The 22,597-nt window shown below is 44.3% G+C and overlaps 1 protein-coding gene across 8 annotated transcripts in view; it reads right to left on the bottom strand.

Moving 5' to 3' along the window:
- cfap74 (cilia and flagella associated protein 74) overlaps nt 1-8,016 on the bottom strand; it is a 74,660-nt gene extending 66,644 nt beyond the window's left edge. For 2 of the 8 annotated variants that reach the window (XM_053624695.1, XM_053624700.1), the window contains exons 1-3: nt 7,854-8,012; nt 174-304; nt 2-89 (exon numbers count right to left, since the gene is read on the bottom strand). In XM_053624695.1, the coding sequence (XP_053480670.1) occupies nt 2-89; nt 174-252 (167 nt within the window). In that variant the 5' untranslated portion in view covers nt 253-304; nt 7,854-8,012. Of the gene's footprint in view, nt 1; nt 90-173; nt 305-431; nt 746-787; nt 1,253-7,853 lie in introns of those variants that run through there. The other 6 variants (XM_053624698.1, XR_008385929.1, XM_053624699.1 and 3 more) reach the window with 6 other exon arrangements.
- Nucleotides 8,017-22,597: the final 14,581 nt, after the last annotated feature.

The following is a 22,597-nucleotide window of genomic DNA, read 5'->3' as shown; positions in this document are numbered from 1 at the left end:
CCATTCGGGGTCATCCATATCCACAGAATAATCAGCAGGAAAGCCATCTTCATCATTGGACACAGCTTCCCACGTTCCAGCTTTTTCTACTTAAATGGGGAGCATGTGTGTACATGTACATAACTACCTTCATTCATGTTAATACAAAAATTCTCTGATGCATTAACATCTACCTTTTGTCCAGTTGTTCTGTGGCGCTTCATGTTCAGATGCTTCACGTTCTGCAAAGTCCTCAGATGCACTATTGTCCATTACGACATGGACTGGAGCAGCCAAATGGACTGTTTATATGTGACCTGTAACACTATAATGATTGATAACAGTTTAACATAACCTCTATTCAGATGCAAATAAAAAGTAAATAAAAAAATACATCAGAAAATACTAGCCTCTGTAATAGGAACACTTGTACACGTTGTGAGGGAACTTACTCATTTTTACTTTGTAATAAGTTTGTTCTTGTTCTGTTCATGTTCATCTGAGGATAACACCTAAGAAGGCCATGTCATGTCACTGAGATCAATACAGAATGTTTATCTGCTTACAGAGACAAAAACATGTTCTTCTGTTCAAGGTTCGTCTGCACATCTTCTAAGACCCTAAAACAAAGTCTGTTTGAACTGCCTCAAACCGCATCTTATCGGTACACAGAAGTGTGTCATGCTCTGCGTTTCATATATATATAGTAGTGGTTCAGCACAAGCGCTTCAGAACACTCTCATTATTCTATCCTGCTTTATTCTATCCTGTATTAACCATCTTACTGTAATAAACCTTTTTTTTTAACCTTCAGAGGATGAGTCTGCGAGTGTTGCCTAATTTCCACGACAATTTGACATTCTTGGGTGGGCTGTGCGAGTCTTTTTAGCTTTTCTGGGCAACAAGCAAACAGGAGGAGGTTCTTGGAAAAGTTTCACCCTGAAGCCCAAGTTGACACGCAGGAGGTTTGTCCCTTGATATGCAGAGTGAAAGACCGATGCAGCCTTACCACTGACTGGTAGGAATCTTCAGGAATTTAGAATTAAATTAGAATTAGAATTTTATGAAGTCTTAAGTGTATTGCTGTCTGTGTGGAAGGGAGTCAATGATACAAGAAATGCTCCTATGAGAGGCAAAGGAAAGAAAGATGGAGAGGAGAGGAAAACCCATTCAACATTAGTCAGACTGACAATTCACAAATGTCTGAACCAGTCATGACCCTTAACCTTTTATAGTATAATGCCTCTCCTTTTACACAGTTACCATGTATATCTCTTGTAGTTAATGGACAAAGTGTCCCATTTTTGGTAGATTTAGGAGCAACGTATTCAGTAATAAAACACTGCGAATTAAAAGAATCCGCAAAAATGAGTTCATGGTCACTGCACTCCATGGGCATGACGGGACATTCAGTATTAGAACGTTTCTCTAACCGCTAGCTTGTAAATGTGAAAATGTGAAAAGAATAACCCACCAATTCCTAATTTCGTCTTCATGTCCAGTCAATCTACTGGGCAGGGACTTAATGTGTGTTTTACACTTAAATTTGATGTCCTCACCTCAGGCAGTAACAATAACTTATGACTCATCTGATCTGATGGGAACTCCATTTGTTAAAGAAACAGAGCTCTGTGTTTATCGATGGTCCAAGCATCACAAGCCTACAGCCTGTGCTCATTTGTTGATGTTGGCACATCATAAGATGAAGGACAACTATGCTGATTTTATGCTGTCCTCTGCCCTTCATCGCACAGCACAAATGCATGAAGGAAGAGAATTTAATTTTGAGAAAGAATGGTTTATCGATATCCCAGAAAGCGAAGAGCTGTACCTAAAGGAACTATATTGGTGTGACAAATTCTGTGCATGTTCAGTCAAATTGAGTGACACGCAGTTGCGTGTATTTTTTGTTCCAGAATCAGTGCCTCACGTCTCATTAGCCAAAATAAAGAACAAACAGTAGAAAGACGTGGGACCATGGGTCAGATTATGTGAGAGTGGGAAAATTACAGATTGGGAACAGAAACACACCTCCAACATATGGTACAGTCCGACACTGGGAGTTTATAAAAATTCTTTCTGGATATGTGCAAGGTTAACCGGAATGTTATTTGTCATGACAAGAGAATGGGACAAGCCCCACACGCCTAGAGATACACCCACAATTGAATAAGGTGCCTCTCAGGCTGTGGGCCCAAGGGAAACATAACGTAGGCCTGATTAGAAGTGCACCACCAGTTGTGATCACGCCCAAATCTGATTTTAGGCCCAGACAATCTCAATACCCTCTTAAATCAGAAGCTATTGAGGGCATTAGACCAGACTTCAATTCATTATTGAAGGCAGGGGTCATTGTTCCCTGCCCTGATTCGTCGGTGCGCACCCTAATATTTCCAGTGAGAGAAGCAAGAAAAAACCCTACAACCTGATGAATGGAGATTTGTATAAGATTTGAAAGCGGTTTATGCAGCAGTCAAACAGAGCGGTCCAGACGTGCCAAATTCTTACACTATATTAAGCCAGGTTCCAGCAAATAGTGAATGGTTTTCAGTTGTAGATTTAGCTAATGCATTTTTCAGTATACGTCTTGATAAAGACAATCAGTTTTGGTTTTACACGTCCTTACACTTTCACTCGCTTGTGTTAGGGATATTGTGAGTCATCAATGATATACAACCAAGTGCAAACGGACAGCTAAGCACCTCTACCACTTTCTCCAGGGCACAGTGTGAAACTGACACTATAAAATTGTTGCAGTATCTTGCCAAAGAAGTCCACAAAGCCAGTCTCTCCAAATTACAGTATGTACAACAAGAAGTGAGATTTCTAGGGCACGACATCTCCGCCAGTGGAAAGAAACTCTCCGCAGACAGAGTATCTGCCATTCAGAAAATTCCCAAGCCTCCGATCAAGAAACAAGTTATCTCTATCCTAGGTATGTGTTCGTATCACAGAACTTTCATTCTAAACTATTCCATTATAGAAGCACCACTCAGAGAGATGGCATATGCGACAGGTTGGACAGCTCATTCTCAGGTAAGTTGGATCGAGTCGCTGCAGAGTTTCCCCTGTGTGTATGTGCAGTAGCAGCAGCTGAGAAAGCTGTGGTGGCATCCAGAGACCTGGTAGGTTACTCAGAATTGACTCTTCTGGTTCCACATGAAGTGTCATTACTCATGCTTGAACCTCACACCTGTCCACCCAACGGTGGCTGCACCATAACACTATACTACAAGACATGCCGAATGTCACTATAAAACGATGTACTGTCCTTAACCCTGCTACTCTTCTTCCAACAGAGGGAGACAGGGAACTACATGATTGTGTTGTACTCACTAACGAACTCTGCTCCCCTAGAGTCGACCTGAAGGATGTCCCATTGGAAAACCCAGATCTGATCCTTTTTGTGGACGGGTCTGCGTCACCTGACCCAGAGACAGGTTAAAATCAAGTGGACTATGCAGTAGTAACCACACACGAGACGATCGTGTCAGGAAGTCTCCCTTCAAACCTTTCAGCACAAGCAGCTGAACTGTATGCCCTCATAGAGGCATGAAGACATGCTGAGGGACAGTCAGTAAATATCTACACAGACAGTAGACATGCCTTTGGGATAGTATATGATTTTGGAACAATTTGGAAACACAGGAACTTCCTGACGAGTTCAGGAACACACATAGCTCACCACAAACTAGTCTCTGAGCTGCTGGACGCAGTCCTACTCCCCAAAACTATTGCAGTAGGCAAATGTGATGCACACACTAACAAATTAGACCCTGTTTGCCTAAGAAACGCTTGAGCGGACAGTGCATCAAAGCAAGCAGCTGCATCTATGGTCCCAAAACTCAAAAGAAAATAATCACTCCTTTACAGCTTTCAGACCTCCAAGTACGGGCTACGTGGACAAGGAAAAGGCTGTGTGGTGCAAAGCAGGCTGCATGGTTGTTGACGGAGTTTGGCAGTGCCCCCAGGGCTGTCCTTGTCTTCAAGGTTGACACATGGCAGGGACCATTCGTCAAAAGGGGGAATGATGGCTGCGATGAAAGCATTGGTTTCTCTAATTACTCTAAAAAAAGTTATAATAATAATTTTGTTTATGATGTTTGCGCAACTCATAATGTGGGTTGAGGTTTGAACGTAGAGAAGGCCACGTCCCTACATCCAAACAGGACTCAGATGTGGTACTGATAATGGTACTCTCCAGTGATAAGGGCACACCTTTTTTGAGTCATGCCCTTAAGTAGGTGGGTGAATATTTGGGTATTGACTTAAAGCAGCACTGTGCATATCATCCAGCTAGTTGTGGGGCAGTAGAGAGAGAAAATGGGACACTAAAAAAACAGATTGAGCAAATGCTGTTCTGTACAGGCTTAGGATGGGCTTAGCCCCTTTGGGATACTGTTTGGGAGACCTCCACACACAGGAATTGGACCTGTGACAGCTCCTCTTCCTGACGCTGCAGCATGTGATGATGCAATGTTAAATTACTGTGCAACCCTGTCCTCTGCTCTGCACTCTATCCACAAGCAGGTAAAGGCAGCGCTTCAAGCTCCAGCCATGGGCCCACTGCATGATCTGAAGCCCGGAGAGTGGATCGTGATCAAGGACTTCCGCAGGACCAAGTGGAACAAGCCGCAGTGGTCTGGGCCATTCCAGGTTCTCTTTGTCACTCATTTAGCAGTGAAAGTCAACCAGAGAGCCACATGGATGCATGCAAGCCACTACAGGAGAGTGCCAGAGCCGAGCACTGAGCTGGAGTAGACGGTACTTCGACAGGAGGCCTAGAAAGTGATTCTCAATCAAGAGGCCTCTGGGAGGACCGACGCTCACGAGCGACGATCTGCATATACACACCCATACACATGACACACTGCACTCAAACACGCATTCTCACACCAGTTCCTTGTGGTTACACAACACAAGACACCAAGTGGTATCTAGTAGCCTGCGAAATCATGGACATGGAGAAAATGTTGACGACACGGAAACTGTACTCTTAGGAGGACTAAACTTCATTAGTGCGTACTATATAGCCACGTGACCAGGACAGAGGTTAGATGATGTGACTTTGCTACCGCACCTCTTACGCCCCAAAGCTCCCTGACCACAGACTACTGTTGAAGACTAGACACAAATCATTAGATGTCGACCTGCACATCCACTCATACATACAAACCCATTCCTAATCGTGCACCCTTCTCCTGGTATAGGTGGTATCTGTTAGTAAGACCTGTCACAGAAATAAACTCACAAATCACCGGGACCGTTCCCGATAACACTGGGGGTCCAGGGGTAGACCCTTAAGCTGGAAAGATAAACCAAAGCGCGATATTGAAGTTTATTGGGTGGAAGACTTAATGATCAATCATGCCAATCACATCGTTGCAGCAGAAAGAGTGCATGATGCACACTTCTTAAGATCCAAATTTGGTATTTATCTGATTGTGGTGACAGGACTATGTGCCTAAGGTGACATGATTTCTATAGGTCCCACATAAGCCCGCGAAGTTCTTTAGTAGACTATTGCTGCAGATTGGACGACAATTAGTAGTTAAAAGCCCGCATGCCAGTATATTGGCCGCCTCTGTAAACCGTTCTGTATCGCCTTTCCTCAGAAGAATCATTGTCAACAGTGCTACCCACACAACGTCACACGTCCCCTCGTCACACAGACACATAATGGTTATTCCATCATTGAACACATGCGGTCTGCCTTACCTTCATAGGACGAGTCTGCGAGTGTTGTCTAATTTCCACGACAACCTGCTCATTTATGGAATTATCCAATCATCCAATCATATGGCATCAATCATGCAGATACAGGTCCAGAGCTTCAGTTAATGTACACATCAAACATCAGAATGAGAAGAAATGTGATCTTTGACCGTGGCATGTTGGTGCCAGATAGGCTGGTTTGAGTATTTAAAAAATACTACGTTAGGCTATGGTAACTGAACTAACCACATTTTACAACAGTGGTGAGCAGAAAGGCATCTCAGAACACCCAACAAGTTAAATCTTGAGGTGGAGGAAGGAAATTTTTTACAAAAGAAAAAGGTTCCACTCCTATCAGCCAGGAACAGCAATCTGAGGCTACAGTGAGCACAGACTCAACAAAAGTGGGCAGCTGAATATTGGAAAAACGCTAAAAGACGTTTTTTGAATCTTCAGCTGCCCAGTTTCTGTGAACCTGTGCCCACTGTTGCATCAGATTCCTGTTCTGAAATACTCAAACCAGCCCATCTGGCACCAGTAGCTATTGCCAATGAGATCACATTTTTTCCCATTCTGATGTTTGATGTGAACATCACCTGAAGCTCTTGACCTGATTTTATGCATTGTGCTGCTGCTACATGATTGGCTGATTGAATATTGCATGAATGAGCCAGGTGTATGGATGTTTCTCTTAAAGTGTGTATTTGAACAGTTGCCTCCAAGAGACAGTAATTGTCTTCAGTGACCTGGGATGGTGGTGGGTGCTTGGTCACAATATGTCATAGTGTACTAAAAGATGTGCATTTATGGCCACTGGTAGGTTCTCGTAAGGATTTTTACCATTACAGGTAAGGTATTGTATGTTCTTTGTTATTAGAAGTATTAAAGACAAGACAAGTAGAAATAACAATTTTGGTAATGTCAATAATTTTTCAGTTTTTGGGATAATTTTAATCTATAACATCTTTTTAGACTGTAGTGAGAAAAATATCAGAACAGGAAAAAAAATCTTTCACTGTTTTTGTCCACTTACGAACACTGCATTAACTGCATTAACGTAGCACCTTTGATGAAGACTTGAAGCTCCGCCCACAATCACGTCATCTCATACATCCCTGAAGTTTGTTTCCTCATACATGTGTGGTGCTAGTTTATGTGTCATTTATGTGCTATAACTCAATAGACTACACTTACTATATTGGAAACATGTTAAACCAAATGTAGAGCCCCCCAAATTATGTTTTTATTTTTTTTATTCAGACCGAAAATCTCAGTGTCTAATTGATCTGCAATCACGGACATATAAAGTGTCCTTATATATAAATATATAGAAATTAATTGTTGCGCAATAACCCTCATAGCTCAACTTCACAAATCCTCTTATCTTTCTACGGTGGTTATGGAGCTATTAGCATTTTTAAATACCCATTTCTATTGTTTATTATGAAAATAAAAATGATTTATTTTTATATAGCATATTCATCTCAAAATAACAAGAAGAAACAAGATGCTTTTCTCGTATAAAGGACTTTTCTAATAGTAAGAAGAAACAAAACTCGTAAAAAACGAGATGCTTTTCCTCATAATAACGAGTTGTTTTTCTCATAATAACGAGATGTTTTTCTCATAATAACGAGATGCTTTTCCTCATAATAACGAGATGTTTTTCTCATAATAACGAGATGTTTTTCTCATAATAACGAGATGCTTTTCCTCATAATAACGAGATGCTTTTCCTCATAATAACGAGATGTTTTTCTCATAATAACGAGATGCTTTTCCTCATAATAACGAGATAATTTTCTCATAATAACGAAATGTTTTTTCTCACAATAACGAAATGTCTTCTAATAGTAAACTAGAGACTTTTCTCCTAATGATATGTTTTACCTCGTGTCTAACATTTCTCTTTTACTCATGCGTATTTTAATGAATATACTTCTATACTGTAAATAGTTCAGTACACTTACAGACTGCATTAGCTACTGTAGCTAGATTAGCTTCCGCTTTCACCCTGAGTGGTTTACCTGACCTTAGCTAAGCTAAACGTCCTTAACTATTAAAAATTAACTAACCTATTATGCTAGTCATTATAGCCATGGATGTACGTTATTACAGTTTTTGTCTACAGTTTTTTTTAGGTCCCCCCCCCCTCTTACCAACTTCTGAGAAAGCACCTCTCGTCACTTGAGCTGTAAGCTGCCCTTTCAGTTGAGCTCGTGCTCCTGTTTGCTGCGTTTCCATGGACACTGGAGCGAGCGCTGAGACTGCTGGCAGAATTCCAAATGGCGTTCCTGTTGACTATACAATGCACTGTATAGTGTGTACAAGCTGTTACTTTATACCGGATGTAGTTCGCCTATATAGGGAGTGCGGAGTCATTTGGAATGCAGCCCTCCGTTTAAGTTCAGAAGCTAAACAACTCTGTTTCTTGATCTTCAGGAGCATTTAGGTGCACAGTGTGTTTAAGAAAACTGGTAATAAATGGATGGATGGGAGAATTTATTGTATTTTATTGTTTTAGGTTCTAAATGTTTAAAGCTTGTTGTTTGTCATGTATGTGTAGCTCAATCTTTTTGATAGCCAACAGAAATAAATAGGATAAAAGCTTGAAACATCTTCACGGACAGCCCTGTTTGAGAACAAAAAATAGTAGTAATATCTTCACTGCATTACATGAGGCAAAACATCTGGGTTACGCATGCAACCCTGTTCCCTGTGAGAAGGGAACGAGACGTTGCGTGAGCTTTACGCTGTGGGAAGTGCCTTCATGCATGACCGGTATCTGAAGCTTGTGTAACATCATGTCTATAGGCCTGCCATGATCAGGTGAGATGGCAATTAAGCGTGTCGCGTGATATTAAAATGGCACCTGTGAACCGCGCCATCAACCTCTACTATCTGAAGCGAAGACGCAATTTACAGGCATGCCCCAGTATGACAAATGTAACTGTTGTCTGCGTTGTGTTTTCTCTTAACCAAATAAATAGGCGGCTGGCAACTGGTCGACTTTTCATTTACTCTCTGACAAAGAGATAACACAGTCTCATAGAGTGTGTGCTTTCGCCCTCAATATTCCTCTCCCATGCAAACACAGTGCAGAAAGGGGGTAAGAGGAGGTGCAAAGGAATAAAATCAATAAAATAAAGATTCAACATGAATGACAAAAGACGTACCTGACAAAGAGATAACAAAGTCTCATACAGCGTTTGCTTTCGCCCTCAACATTTCTGTAAAATACATTTCAAGTTCACTGCAATTAACACGTGCTTCAAGTTCACGGATGAGGCATAAAATTAATCATAACCTTAATTAAAGTGAAAACATGAAAACAATAAATCATACATGGGAAATAATGTCATAAATACGATTTAGAAAAAGAATGCTAATTTAAATGTGATATTTAAGGCAAAGATGAAATTGGATTAATCAGAGCTTATTAAAATCCTACCTCTCCCATGCAAACACAGTGCAGAAAGGGAACAGGAGGTGCAAAAAGAGGAAGTTAACATTTACATGCTGCAGTCACACAATTAAAGGGGAAGATGCATGCAGTCACTTCAGGTATACATTTTTGCGTAATTCTATATATTAAATGTGTAGAATACTTTCCATACCCGTTACACAAAGCTATGCAATGTCTCGTTCCCATCTTTGGGAACAGGGTTACATATGTAACAAAGGTAACAACATAATGTTGCGTGAGCTTTATGCTGTTGGAATGAGAATTCCCACTCCAACCCACTCCGAGGGTCACTGCAAGACACTCGAGCCCGGGGTGGAATGTATATCCAGGTTGTAATATCGAATGAACGTGTGTGGCATAGACCACCCCGCTGCAGCACATATATCCTGTAAGGGTACCCCTTTGGACAAAGCCTTCGAGGAGGCAACCCCTAGAATAAGCCCTTATGCCCAAAGGCATAGCAAGACCGCGCACCTCATAAGCGATAGAGATTGCTTCCACTCTCCAATTAGAGATGTGCTGCTTCGACACAGCATCACACCTACTGTCGCTGCCAAAGCAAACCAGCAGCTGCTCCGACTTACTCCACTGGCTGGAGCGGTGGACGTAAGTACCAAGAGCCCTTACTGGACACAGTGGGTGCAATTTCTCTTGTTCCAGTGTGAGGAATGGAGGAGGGCAGAAAGTCTGCAACACTACAGGCTGGGCAGCAGATGTAGGCACTCTAGGAATATAATATAGCCTAGGATATTGGAAGGCCTTGGCTAATCCAGGGGCAAAGTCAAGGCAGGAAGAGGCAACAGAGAGAGATTGTAGATCTTCTATTCACTTGAGAGATGTCAGGGCCAGCAGAAGAGCTACCTTTAGAGTCAGAAGCATCTTAGAGGCTGACTCTAAGGGCTCATATAGGGCACCTGACAGACCTTCCAGGACCACAGAAATGTCCCAGGAAGGTATGCATGGTCTGCAGATGGGTGCTCTCAGCTGCCTGACACCACGCATAAACCTCAAAGTTAGAGGATGTTGCCCCACAGAGGCTCCATCAATAGGGACATCGCTGGCCAAAATGGCAGCCACACAGACCCTGATTGTAGAAAGAACCAACCCTGCTGAGAAACATCCTTGTAAGAACTCCAGGACTGTAGCTATTGTGCAGGTCACTAGGTCTAGCTGACGTTCATCACACCATGATACAAAGTTGCTACCAGCAGTAGACGTAGATGGTCTTGGCGAACTCTAGCTAGAACTTGTGGGAGCAGAGCGATCAGGGGAAAGGCGTACAGATGTGACCTCGGCCATGTGTGCACCATGGCGTCCAGCCCCAATGGTGCGGGAGGAGTGAGGGAGGATCACTGCAGGCAGTGTGTTGTCTCCTCAGAGGTGAACACATCCACTTCCGCTTGGCCGAACCTCTGCCATAAGGACATCACCACTTGAGGATGGAGCCTCCAACCCCCAGGCCTCAGCCTCTGCCTCAACAGGATCTCTGCCACCACATTCCAGTTGCCCAGAATGTACATTGCACTCACTGACAAGAACATTCCCTCTGCGCAGAGAAGAATTAGTTGCGCCTGCCTGAACAGGGGGCGTGGACATAACCCTCCCTGGTGATTGATATATGAGACCTCTGCTGTGTTGTCTGTCACAACTAACACATGGTGATCTCTTAATTGAGGAAGAAAGAAGTTCAGTGCTAGAAATACATTCCTAGGCAATTTATATGCCACTCCAGATGAGGGCCGTTCCAAAGACCGCGAGCTGGACAGCCATTTAAGATCGTGCCCTAGCTCATGAGGGAGGTGTCTGTCTTTATCATCTTGCGATAAGGAGATGCCCCTAGAGTGTAGCCAAGGTTAGAAACCAGGGACACCTCCAAATTCTTAAAGCACATAGGCATCGCTGCGTGACACTGATTACTCTCAGAGGTTTCATCCTCAAACGAAATCCAAGCCACCACTAAAATGGTCTCCTGTGCAATAGGCCCAATGGTATGATGTTGGCTGCTGCTGCCATAAGCACCAACAGTCTCTCATTGAGACTGGAGGGGATGCCCATATCCAGCTTTATCTTGCTCCTTGTTAATAGGATTGACCCTACGTATGTTGGGGATAGAAATGCCCTTATCATAGTAGAATCCCATATAACCCCTAGAAAATTGTCTTTTGCACTGGAGACAGCATACTTTTCTTGAGGTTCAACCTGAGCCCAAAGCTCTTCATGGCATGAACAACATCTCAGTGTTGAATTGCCAGTTCCCTGGATCATTCTAGAATTAACTAGTCGCCCAGGTAGTTTAGTACTTGGATGCCCTGGAGTCTCAAGGGAGCCAGAATGGCATCCACACACTTTGTGAAGGTGCAAGGGGATAAAGCTAGCCTCATGGGAAGAACCCAATATTGGTACACATTGTCTCCAAATGTGAACCTCAGGTACTTCCTGTGACAGGGTGATATTTCTATGTGGAAATATGCATCTTTTAGATCTATCGTCATAACCCAGTCCTCGAATTGAATCTGTGCAACGATAAGTTTGAGAGTCAGCATCTTGAACCTCTATGTCCAAAGATCACGGGTCAGATGATGCAGACCTAAAATTGGCCACATACTCCCATCTTTTTTGCAGACCAGGAAATAATGGCTGTAAAAACCTCCCTCCCTCAGGGAATGGGGTACATGTTCTATGGCCCCTTTGTCCAAGAGGGATCCTAATTCCTGCACTAATGTCAGGCTCTGCTCTGTGCTGACTACTGTTGTGAGCACACCTTTGAACCGGGGGGTCGAGCTCTGAACTGGACCCGGTAACCCTTTTCTACGGTACACAGAACCCATGGAGACACATTTGGCAGTAGTTCCCATGCTGCCAGATGGTCTTTAAGTGATGTTAACTTTTCCACATTCTATTGGAGGGAAAGCATCAGATTTTCATTGCCCTGGGACAGCTCGCTGACCAGAGAACACTAAAAACTTGGGACAGTCTTGGCTAGGGGAGGCACTACAGTACTACTGGGAGCTAACTGCCCTAACAATCTCATGTCCCCTGATACGTCCCTCTGTGGCCCCTCAAGACCGCTCCTCCTTCGTCTTCTTGACCTTTATGACCATTCTCAGATCAGGCCTATTAGCAGACTGCGACTGTGGCCGCCCGGTTACCCTGGCTGTCTGTGGAGGGAGGCGGGCCACCACACTCAACTTCTGTGCCTCCCTCAGACTAGCGCTGGCCCGGGCTTCACTCGTGGATGCCCAGGCGAACATGACTGGATGGGGCTGAATGCCGCCGTATGTCGAGCTCACTCAGTATGTCTGCTTGGTAGGCCTGCAACACTGCCATTGTATTCAGTGACCCACAAGCAAGACCCACTGCTGCATAGGCCTTGCTCACAAGTGCCTCCTCCACCTTCGGCATAGCTAAATAACCATGCCATTCATTCCACATGATGGCTGAATAATCCAACATCGTGGGGTTATAAGTACGGTTTATGTATGGTTTTCCTCAGGAGCGTGATATTTCGTCATTCACTTTTGGAAAAAGGTGAGTTTTCTGCGGTATGAGGGAGATTTATTTTCACTGGGGAGAAAAAAGCTTGTCCAAGCTTAGTAATCACTTCAAGCAGCTCTTTATATGCTTGAGAGCAGCTCTCCGTTTTTGGCACACCCTTCTGTCTCCTCCGAGTCAGAGATGAATTTCCATAGCGGAAGGAGGAGTCACAACGCGAGCTCCAAAATCCAGTGGAGAGCCAGACCTGGAAGACAGAGCAAGAGATAGAACAGCGCTTGTCTCCGGCTCCTCTTCCAGATACAATATCCCCAGGACCTGAGCCGGCTGGCTGTCTTGTCAGCTGCTGGCCCCGATCCGCAAGGCTCTGAAACCCAACTCCCTTTGGCTGCGAAGAGAGCAAGTCACGAGTGGAGCTGCCTGATTGTAAGGCGTTCACAATGCACACAATCAGACCTCTCGAGGGCTGCCCTGGCATACTCTTTCCCTAGACACTTCACACAGAAAGTGCCCCCCCCACAATGAAATGAGAGCAAGGTGTGACACACTTCCTGAATCCTGTCTTACTCATACTTTTCTCTCTCTCTTTTTTAAAGACATACAGTCTCGCTGAAGATAACAAGGCTGACGGTGTGGTTCACAGGTGCCGTTTTTATGTCAGGTGATGCGCTTAATTGCCATGTCAACTGATCATGGCAGGCCTATAAATAGGCATGATGTTACACAAGCTTCAGATACCGGTCAAGTGCGGGGGCGCTTCCCATACCATAAAGCTCTTGCAACGTTGAGTTCCCTTTGAAAGGGAACATGACTTACACTAGCTCATAAGCTGAATTTCAGATTCTAGATGCATGTGTAATGGACCATAAGAGGTTTTGGTGTGTGCATGTGTGTGTGTGTGTGTGTGTGTGTGTGTGTGTGTGTGTGTGTGTGTGTGTGTGTGTGTGTGTGTGTGTGGGCATGGGATAAGATAAGATAAGATAAGATAATACTTTATTAATCCTCAGATGGAGAAATTAGGGTGTCACAGCAGCAGCAAAAAAAAGAGGTAAAAGAGAAAAAGAGATAGTAAGGAGAACAACACAGGGATATTTAAAGAGTATATACAAGATGTATAAATATGTATAGACATAAGCACAAATGCTATACAAACACACACACACAGACAGACCCACATATATACATATGAGCAGTATATACAGCAAACAACAATGTATAGTCCCACTATACAAATAGCCTATGTACATATCGCATATGTACAGTGTACACAATACTATATACATATTGCAGCTGTATGGTACAATGTAGTAGCATATATGTAGTGTAGTAAAAGTAAGGTCAAGGGAGGGGGTGGTTAGGTGTTGTACAGTCTGATGGCTGTCGGCACAAAGAAACATCTGAAGCGTTCCGTCTTGCACCTAGGGGGGATGAGCCTATGGCTGAGGATGTTCTTGCTCTTATGTATGCTACTGTTTGTATTTAAGCAAGGAAATGCTTCTAAATATTCTGTTCTGTGCTAAAATGCACAAATAGAGAAGATGAACATGGACAGCAGGATAAGAACACAGAAATTCATTTACATTATCAGATTTAAATTAAACAGCATGCAAATATATGCCCTCCGCCTTTCATTGTAGTGGCAGTGTTGATAAGGATCTTCTTCTCATCAGCAGAATTTCTAGAATACCTTAGGAAAAAGCACAGAATAAGCTGAATATCAATTCATTGAATCCTTCAGATGCTTCTGATTTGTCTGTGTGCATGTGTGTATGCCAAATTCAGCTTCTTATTTTAACATAAGTATGTGAGTTAAGTATATAGTGAACACCAGCATTTGTGACACAGCCCATACAGCACAACATAGAGTTAAATGAGCAGTAATGTATCTCAAATTATCCCATGACACTTATGACGATAAAGGTGTGTAGTGTCCTGAGGGCAGGAGACAATGCTCTTCATGCTGAAACACCTACTCTCGTCTCTTGAGGAATGAAATGTAGAAACCAGGGCAGATAGGAATACGTGAATAAACGCAAGCTGCGTCTCAAACCTCCGGAGAACTGCAGTGACACAGATACTGTACTTCAGCCAGTAGCTGAGAGCTCCTTCCACATTGCTGGGCAGATAAGTGAAAAGCCAAACATAAGTCGGTCATGTTTTGGCAGCATGTGTTGGACAGACCTGTACTGCTTATTTTTTAGATACAAAATGTAATATTGTGATTCAATGGACTGTAAGTCGCTTTGACTCATGAAATCTGCATCCTGGACATGATCCATCTCAGCCGTCATGATGATTTATTACAGCATTTAGCTTTTTTAAAAAAAAACATCAATGGGTTGTTTTGTGATAAATGGCTTGCTGGCTGTTTTGAGCGATTAAGCTTTCAGCACAATATCAGTTATCCAGGATCCACTAAAGTAATTTCTTTTGGAAGTAGCAGGATTTGGGTTGACCCTGAAAAGCTCCAGAAAACGGGTCAAATGGTTGCATAGGAAAGTATAGGATGAGAGTACAGACAGCCTAAACCATCCACAGATCATGAAAACCCTGTCAGGTAACTGTTATCAAGCAGTCTATCAACTAATTTTAAATAATAGGTCAACAGTTTATGCATGTTGATGTGTAGTAGATAATCTATACACACTCTATAACTGGTAGATGGCAGTCCGGATACAGCCCCAGCAACTTGAAGGAAAAAAACTGGCCATCAACTCTAATATTTTTAAATATGAACCTGCGTGGCTTCTGTAGCAGACCCCCTGTCGCTGTTTATCCAATCACATGCATTTATGTAAATGATTTAGCAGAAGGCAGCTCAGGCACTAGAGACACTATCTCAAAAAGGGAAAAGTTTTCACAGATTTTAATAGATTTATCATTTTATTTATCCTCTCTGGTCTGATAAGGGAGCTGATGACATGTATTTATTCTCCCTGCTTCGAATACAAAACTCTTCCAATCTATTCATAGTCTGTGGTGATAGTCAAAAGTGGTAAGGTGAAGCACCACTATTAAAAAAAATATTACCACTTGATTACCAATTATCTCAGTTAAAGCCATAAAATCATCATTGCTGGCTAAGCATTTAGAGTGAACTGGTGCCACCATTCAGTCATGTTAGTTGATTTTCCAGACTTTTGTAAGCAAGGCATTTTATGTTTTATGTTTACTTTATTTGGATGGTCCAGTTTACAGCTATTGATGTTTAATAGATCTAAATATCTATAAACTATATCAGTTCATCCCCAACTCATTCAGTTTGTGCAGACATTGACACATTGTAGACTGCTACATTTTATGCTCAGTTAATGTTTTTGAAAGTTAATGTTTTTTAAAAATCAGTTGACACATTGAGAAGCAGTTGATGGCTGGTTCATTATAGGGCATTTGTAGTGTCTGCAGTTGACTATTCAAAACTATATTTTGTTATATTTCATAAAATAAATCAACAAATCTGAAAAATGTATTTAGTAGGAGAGTGTGTTTAAATTTTACATTCTTGTTTATTTATTTATTTTTTTAAACAATGCAGGTAAAATTATCCCTTATATGCACATGATAGGGGCATGGTTGCTTAGTGGTTAGCATTGTGCCTTGGGGGTTCAAATCCTGCCTCCACCCTGTGTGCCCGGAGTTTGAGTGTTCTCCCTGTACTTCGGGGTTTCCTCCGGTTTCCTCCCCCAATCCAAAGACATGCATTGTAGGTTGATTGACATTTCCAAATTGTCCATAGTATGTGATTGTGCCCTGCAATGGGTCGGCACCTCATCCAGGGTGTCCCCTGCCCAGTGCCCTGAGTTCCCTGGATGGGCTCCATGCTCCTTGTGACCCTGTGAAGGTATGGAAAATGGATGGATGGAAGGATACATGTGATATTCCTGGTATGCTGAGATTTGAAAATGGTTCAAGTTATTAAAAAATACCTGGACCTCCATACTGGCCTACATATTTATTACAATGCTTAGGCCTTCACATATAAACACATGCAGTGTACATTGTGGTTATTCTCAACACAAAAACACCAATAATGAGTAATAAAGCCAGCAAATTACCCTGCAACACATACTCATGTTCAATAACCAATTTATCCTGATTGGGGTCATGGTGGATCTGGTGCCTATATCCTCTGAATACTGAGCATGAGGTGGGAATTCATCCTGGATTGGATGCTATGCATCATGCACAGAAACACTGACACACTCATTCACCTACTACCATGTTTTTAGAACAGTATCGAACCTGGAACAGTGAAACTGTGAGACATCAATGCTACTCACTGCACCACTATGCCACCTTCCAACATGCACGCATACACAAAATGTATATATGAACAAATAAATTAATTAATAACTTCCCACAGTTTTTCAGAGAAAATCGTATATGCAGGGAAAACAGTACACACACACACACACACACACACACACACAGAAACAATAGCGAGAGAAAGCACTGGAAACATGGGGAAGGGGAAGAAACAGGGAAATACACAAGGCTCCGACCCGGACCATGACACCCGGATAGCCACAACACTGCCTAATTTCAGTGCTTTGATACGCGTGAAGAACTTTTTCAGCAGTGGGTAACAAATACAATTGAGTCACAAATGAAATCAGCAAAGCAGTGCACACTAATGAGTGTGCAAAATAGACTGCATTGTTGTTCTGTACAGACAGGACTGTGAACAATGTTTAGTAGAAGATTGGATTTTGTCTTGATGCTTGCAGCAATTTACGTCCTCACACACACACACACACACACACACACACACACAAACACACACCCTCCCACGTACAGTAACCCCTTATGTATATTTATATACCACGTATATTATTGCTCCTACAGTGAGCAAGATTTATAGATGGACCGCTGGTGTTAATGCACCACTGGAAAACAACACTAAAGACTGTGTTGTTGTCTGTTAAACAATTCTGTGTTTTTTTCTATATTCTCTCCTCTACCTGCACATTGCGCTTCAGTACATTCAAACCTATGGACAATTAATGCATATTCATGTGTGGATATGCAGATATACACATATACAGAAGCTGAAAGATATTGCAAGGATTTTTTTCCTTAGGTTGTTGTGGCAACTGCATTATATATACTATATATCCCAAGAAGGTCAGAAAATTACACGTGTGCACTTAATAATATAAGATCACAGTGATAATTTAACACCTACAGATTTTATTTATCACATGCAGTGATGTTGCAGGTAGTGTTGCGGCCTCACAGCTCCAGGGTGTGTGGTTCAATCCCAAACTCAGGTTACTGTTTGTGTAGAGTTTGTAGGTGTGTTTTCCGTGTGTCTATTTCCTCCTGAAGCTCTGGTTTCCTCCCAAAATTATGTTGGTAGGTTGACTGGCTATAGTAAATGTGTGAATATGTGTGTGAATGTGTGTGTGCGTGTTGTTCTGTGATGGACTGGCATCACATCCAGTGTGTATTCCCACCTTGCCCCCAACGTTCCCCGGATATTCCCACCTTGCCCCAGCGTTCCCGGGATATTCCCACCTCACCCCCAGCGTTCTTGGAATATTCCGACCTCGCCCGCAGCGTTCTTGGAATATTCCCACCTTGCACCAGTGTTCCTGGATATTCTTACCTCGCCCCCAGTGATCTTGGAATATTCCTACCTCGCCCCACACCGTTCCTGAGATATTCCCACCTCATCCCCAGCGTTCCCGGGATATTCCCACCTCGCCCCCAGTGATCCTGGGAAATTCCCACTTCGCCCCCAGTGTTCCCAGGATATTCACACTTCGCCCCAGTGTTCCCGGGATATTCCCATTTCGCCCCCAGTGTTCCCGGGATATTCCCACTACGCTCCTAATGTCCCAGGATATTCCCACCTCACTGCCAGTTTTTTTTTGGGATATTCCCACCTCTCCCCCTGTCTTCCCAAATCATTCCCACCTCGTCTGCAGTATTCTGGGGATATTCCCAGCTTGCCCCCGTGTTCTTGGGATATTCCCACCTCCCCCACAGTGATTCTGGGATATTCCCACCTCCCCCCAGTGTTCTTGGAATATTCCCACCTTGCCCCTAGTGTTCCTGGGATATACCCACCTCACCTCCAGAGTTCCCGGGATATTTCAACCTTGCCACCAGTGTTCCCGTGATATTCCCACCTCACCTCCAGAGTTCCCGGGATATTCATACCTTGCCCCCAGTGTTCCTGGGATATTGCCACCTCGCCCACAGTGTACCCGGGATATTACCACCTCGCCCACAGTGGTCCTGGGATATTCCCACCATGCACAAAGTGTTCAAGGGATATACCCACCTTGCTCCCAGTGTTCTCAGGATATTCTGACCTCACATCAAGTGTTCCTGGATATTCCCACCTCACCCCCAGTGATCCTGGGTTATTGTGTACTCACACAAAGTGTTCCCAGGATATTCCCACCTCACCCACAGTGTTCCCAGGATAATCTCACCTCACCCACAGTGTTCCCAGGATATTACTACCTCGACCACAGTGTTCACGCAATATTTACACCTCGCCTCCAGGGTTCCCGGGATATTCCCACCTCGTCCTCAATGTTCTTGGGATATTCCTACCTCGCCACAGTGTCCGGGGATATTCCCACTTTTCCCTGCAGTGTTCTCGGGAAATTCCTACCTCATCCACAGTGTTCCCGGGATATTCCCACCTTGCCCTCAATGTTCTCGGGATATTCCTACCTCACCCACAGTGTTCCGGGGATATTCCCACTTTTACCCAGTGTTCTCAAGATATTTCCACCTCGTCCACTGTGTTCCCGGGGATTTTCCAACTTTGCCCTGAGTGTTCCCAGGATATTTCGACTTCACCCACAGTGTTCCTGGGATCTTTGCACCTCGCCCCCAGTGTTCCCAGGATATTCCCACCTCACCCCAGGCCCCACTGTTCCTGGGAAATTCCCACGTCACCCTCAGTGTTCCCAGGATCTCCCCTCCTTGGCCGCAGTGTTCCCGGGATATTCCCACCTTGCCTGCAGTGTTCTTGAGATATTCCCACATAGCCCCCAGTGTTCCTGGGATATTCCCACGTTTCTCCCATTGTTCTCAGGATATTTACACCTCACCCATGGTGTTCCTGGGATATTCACACCATGCCCCCAGTGTTCCTGGAATATTCCCATCTCGCCCACAGTGTTCCTGGGATATTCCCTCCTCGTCCCGCAGTGTTCCTGGGATATTTGGACCTCATCCCCAGTGTTCCAGGGATATTCCTACCTCACCCCCAGTGTTCTCAGGATATTCCCAACTCACCCCCAGTGTTCCAGGGATATTCCCACCTCATCTGCAGTATTCCCGCGATATTCCCAACTTGCCCTCAGTGTTCTCGGGATGTTTCCTCCTCGCCCTCAGTCTTCTACGGATATTCCCACCTCGCCCCCAGTTTTCTCAGGATGTTCCCACCTTGCCCCCAGTGTTCCCGGGATATTCCCACCTCACCCCCAGTGTTGCAGGGATATTACCACCTCACCCTCGGTGTTCCATGGATATTCCCACCTCGTACACAGCATTCTCGGGAATTCCCTCCTCGCCCCCAGTGTTCCAGTGATATTCCCACCTCGCACCTAGTGTTCTCGGGAAATTCCCACCTTACACAAAGTGTTCCTGGGATATTTCCACCTCACCCACAATGTTCACAGGATATTCCCCCATTGCTCCCAGTGTTCCCACGATATGTACACCTTCCCCTCAAGTGTTCCCGGGATATTGCCTCCTCGCCCCAGTGTTTTCAAGATGTTCCCTCTTTGCCCCCAGTGTGCTCGGGATATTCCCACCTCGCACCAAGTTTCCCGGGATATTCCCGTCTTGCACCCAGTGTTCTTGAGATATTCCCAGCTCACAGAAAGTATTCCTTGAATATTCCCACCTCACCCCAAGTATTCTTGGGATATTCCCACCTCACCCCCAGTGTTCCTGGGACATTCCCTCCTTGCCCCAAGTGTCCCGGGATATTCCAACCTTGCCCCCAGCATTCTCTGAGTATTTCCACCTCACCCACAGTGTTCTCGGGATATTCCCATCTCGCCCCCAGTGTTCCCGGTATTTTCCCACCTCGCCCACAGTGTTCCCGGGATATTCCCACCTCACCCCCGTTGTTCCCGGAGTATTCCTACCATACACACTGTGTTCTTGAGATATTACTACCTTGCACACAGTGTCCTCTGAATATGCCCCATCGAACAAAGTGTTCCCGCAATATTCCTGCCTTACCCCCAATATTCTAGGGATATTCCCACCTCACCCTCAATGTTGCCGGTATTCTCACTTCGAACACAGTGTTCCCAGGATATTCCCACTTTTCCTACAGTGTTACACGGATATTCCCACCTCGCCTCCAGTGTTCCCGGAAGAGTCCCATCTCGCCCTCAATGTTCCCGGGATATTCCCACCTCGCCTCAGGTGTTTCCAGGATATTTCCACCTTGCACCCAGTGTTCATGGCATATTCCCACCTTGCACACAGTGTTCCCGGGACATTCCCACCTCGCCCCAGGGTTCCCAGGTTATTCCCAATTTTCCCCCATTGTTACTGGGCTATTCCCACCTTGCCCCAAGTGACGGGATATTTTCACCTCGCCCCCAGTGTTCTCGGGATATTCTCACCTCACACACAGTGTTCTCAGAACATTCCCATCTCATGTCCCGTTTTCCTGGGATATTCCCACCTCACCCCCAGTGTTCTCGAGATATTCCCAGCTCACAGAAAGTATTCCTTGAATATTCCCACCTCACCCCAAGTATTCTTGGGATATTCCCACCTCACCCCCAGTGTTCTCGGGATATTCCCACCTCCCCCCAGTGTTTCTGAGACATTCCCTCCTCACCCCAGTGTTCCTGGGATATTCCCACTTTTCCCCTAGTTTCACTTGGATATTCCCACCTTGCCCCAAGTGTCCCGGGATATTCCAACCTTGCCCCCAGCATTCTCTGAGTATTTCCACCTCACCCACAGTGTTCTCGGGATATTCCCATCTCGCCCCCAGTGTTCCTGGTATTTTCCCACCTCGCCCACAGTGTTCCCGGGATATTCCCACTTTGCCCCCAGTGTTCTCCAGATATTCCCACCTCGCCCCCAGTATTCTCGGGACATTCCCACCTCGCCCCCAGTTTTCTTGGGACATTCCCACCTCGCCCTCAGTGTTTCCAGGATATTCCCACTTAGTCCCCAGTATTCTCTTGATATTCCCACCTCATCCACTTTGTTCCCAGGATATTGCCCCCTCGCCCCCAGTGTTCATCGGATATTCCCACCTCGCCCCCAGTGTACTTGGGATATTCCCACCTTGCCCCCAGTGTTCTCGGGATATTCCCACTTCTCCCCTGGTGTTCTCTGGATTTTCCATTTCACCCATAGTTTTCTCAGGATATTTCCGCCTCGCCTCCAGTGGTTCCTCCATATTCCCACCACGCCATCCATGTTCCTGGGTATTCCCACTTCGCTCCCAGTGTTGCCAGGATATTTCCACCTTGCCCCCTGTGTTCCAGTGATAGGCTGTGGTTCCACAGTGACTTTATCCACCCGGCTAAAGCATTGTTTAAAGATGCATTACAATTCATTTGTATTCACTTTGGCTCACATCAACACTGAACCCTTTCCTGCCATCTTTATTTAGCGTAGTAACATTTTCAGGAGTAAAGCCTGTGCAACAAATCTTTGCTCTTAAAGATGATAGAAAACATTTAGAGTGATACCTTAGAATAACCAGTTTGGTGTTCATAGTCTTTCGATGTGTCTTGGAGAGCACAAAAATGTTTTAAAAAGTTTGTGTTAAAAATCAAGGAAGACCAGGATTGATCAAAAGTATGGCTGGCTCTTTTGTGCTCACTGTTTTTTTCTTCTTTTAATTGGTGCCACAAAGAATAATGAATCAAATTACCACCATGTTTAAATGATGATGATGATGATGATGATGATGATGATGATGATGATGATTTCGGT

Source organism: Ictalurus furcatus, chromosome 5 (assembly GCF_023375685.1).
Source record: "Ictalurus furcatus strain D&B chromosome 5, Billie_1.0, whole genome shotgun sequence".
Lineage (NCBI taxonomy): Eukaryota > Metazoa > Chordata > Actinopteri > Siluriformes > Ictaluridae > Ictalurus > Ictalurus furcatus.
The sequence above is the reverse complement of the archived record's forward strand: the minus strand, read 5'-3'. Positions and strand labels throughout refer to the sequence as shown.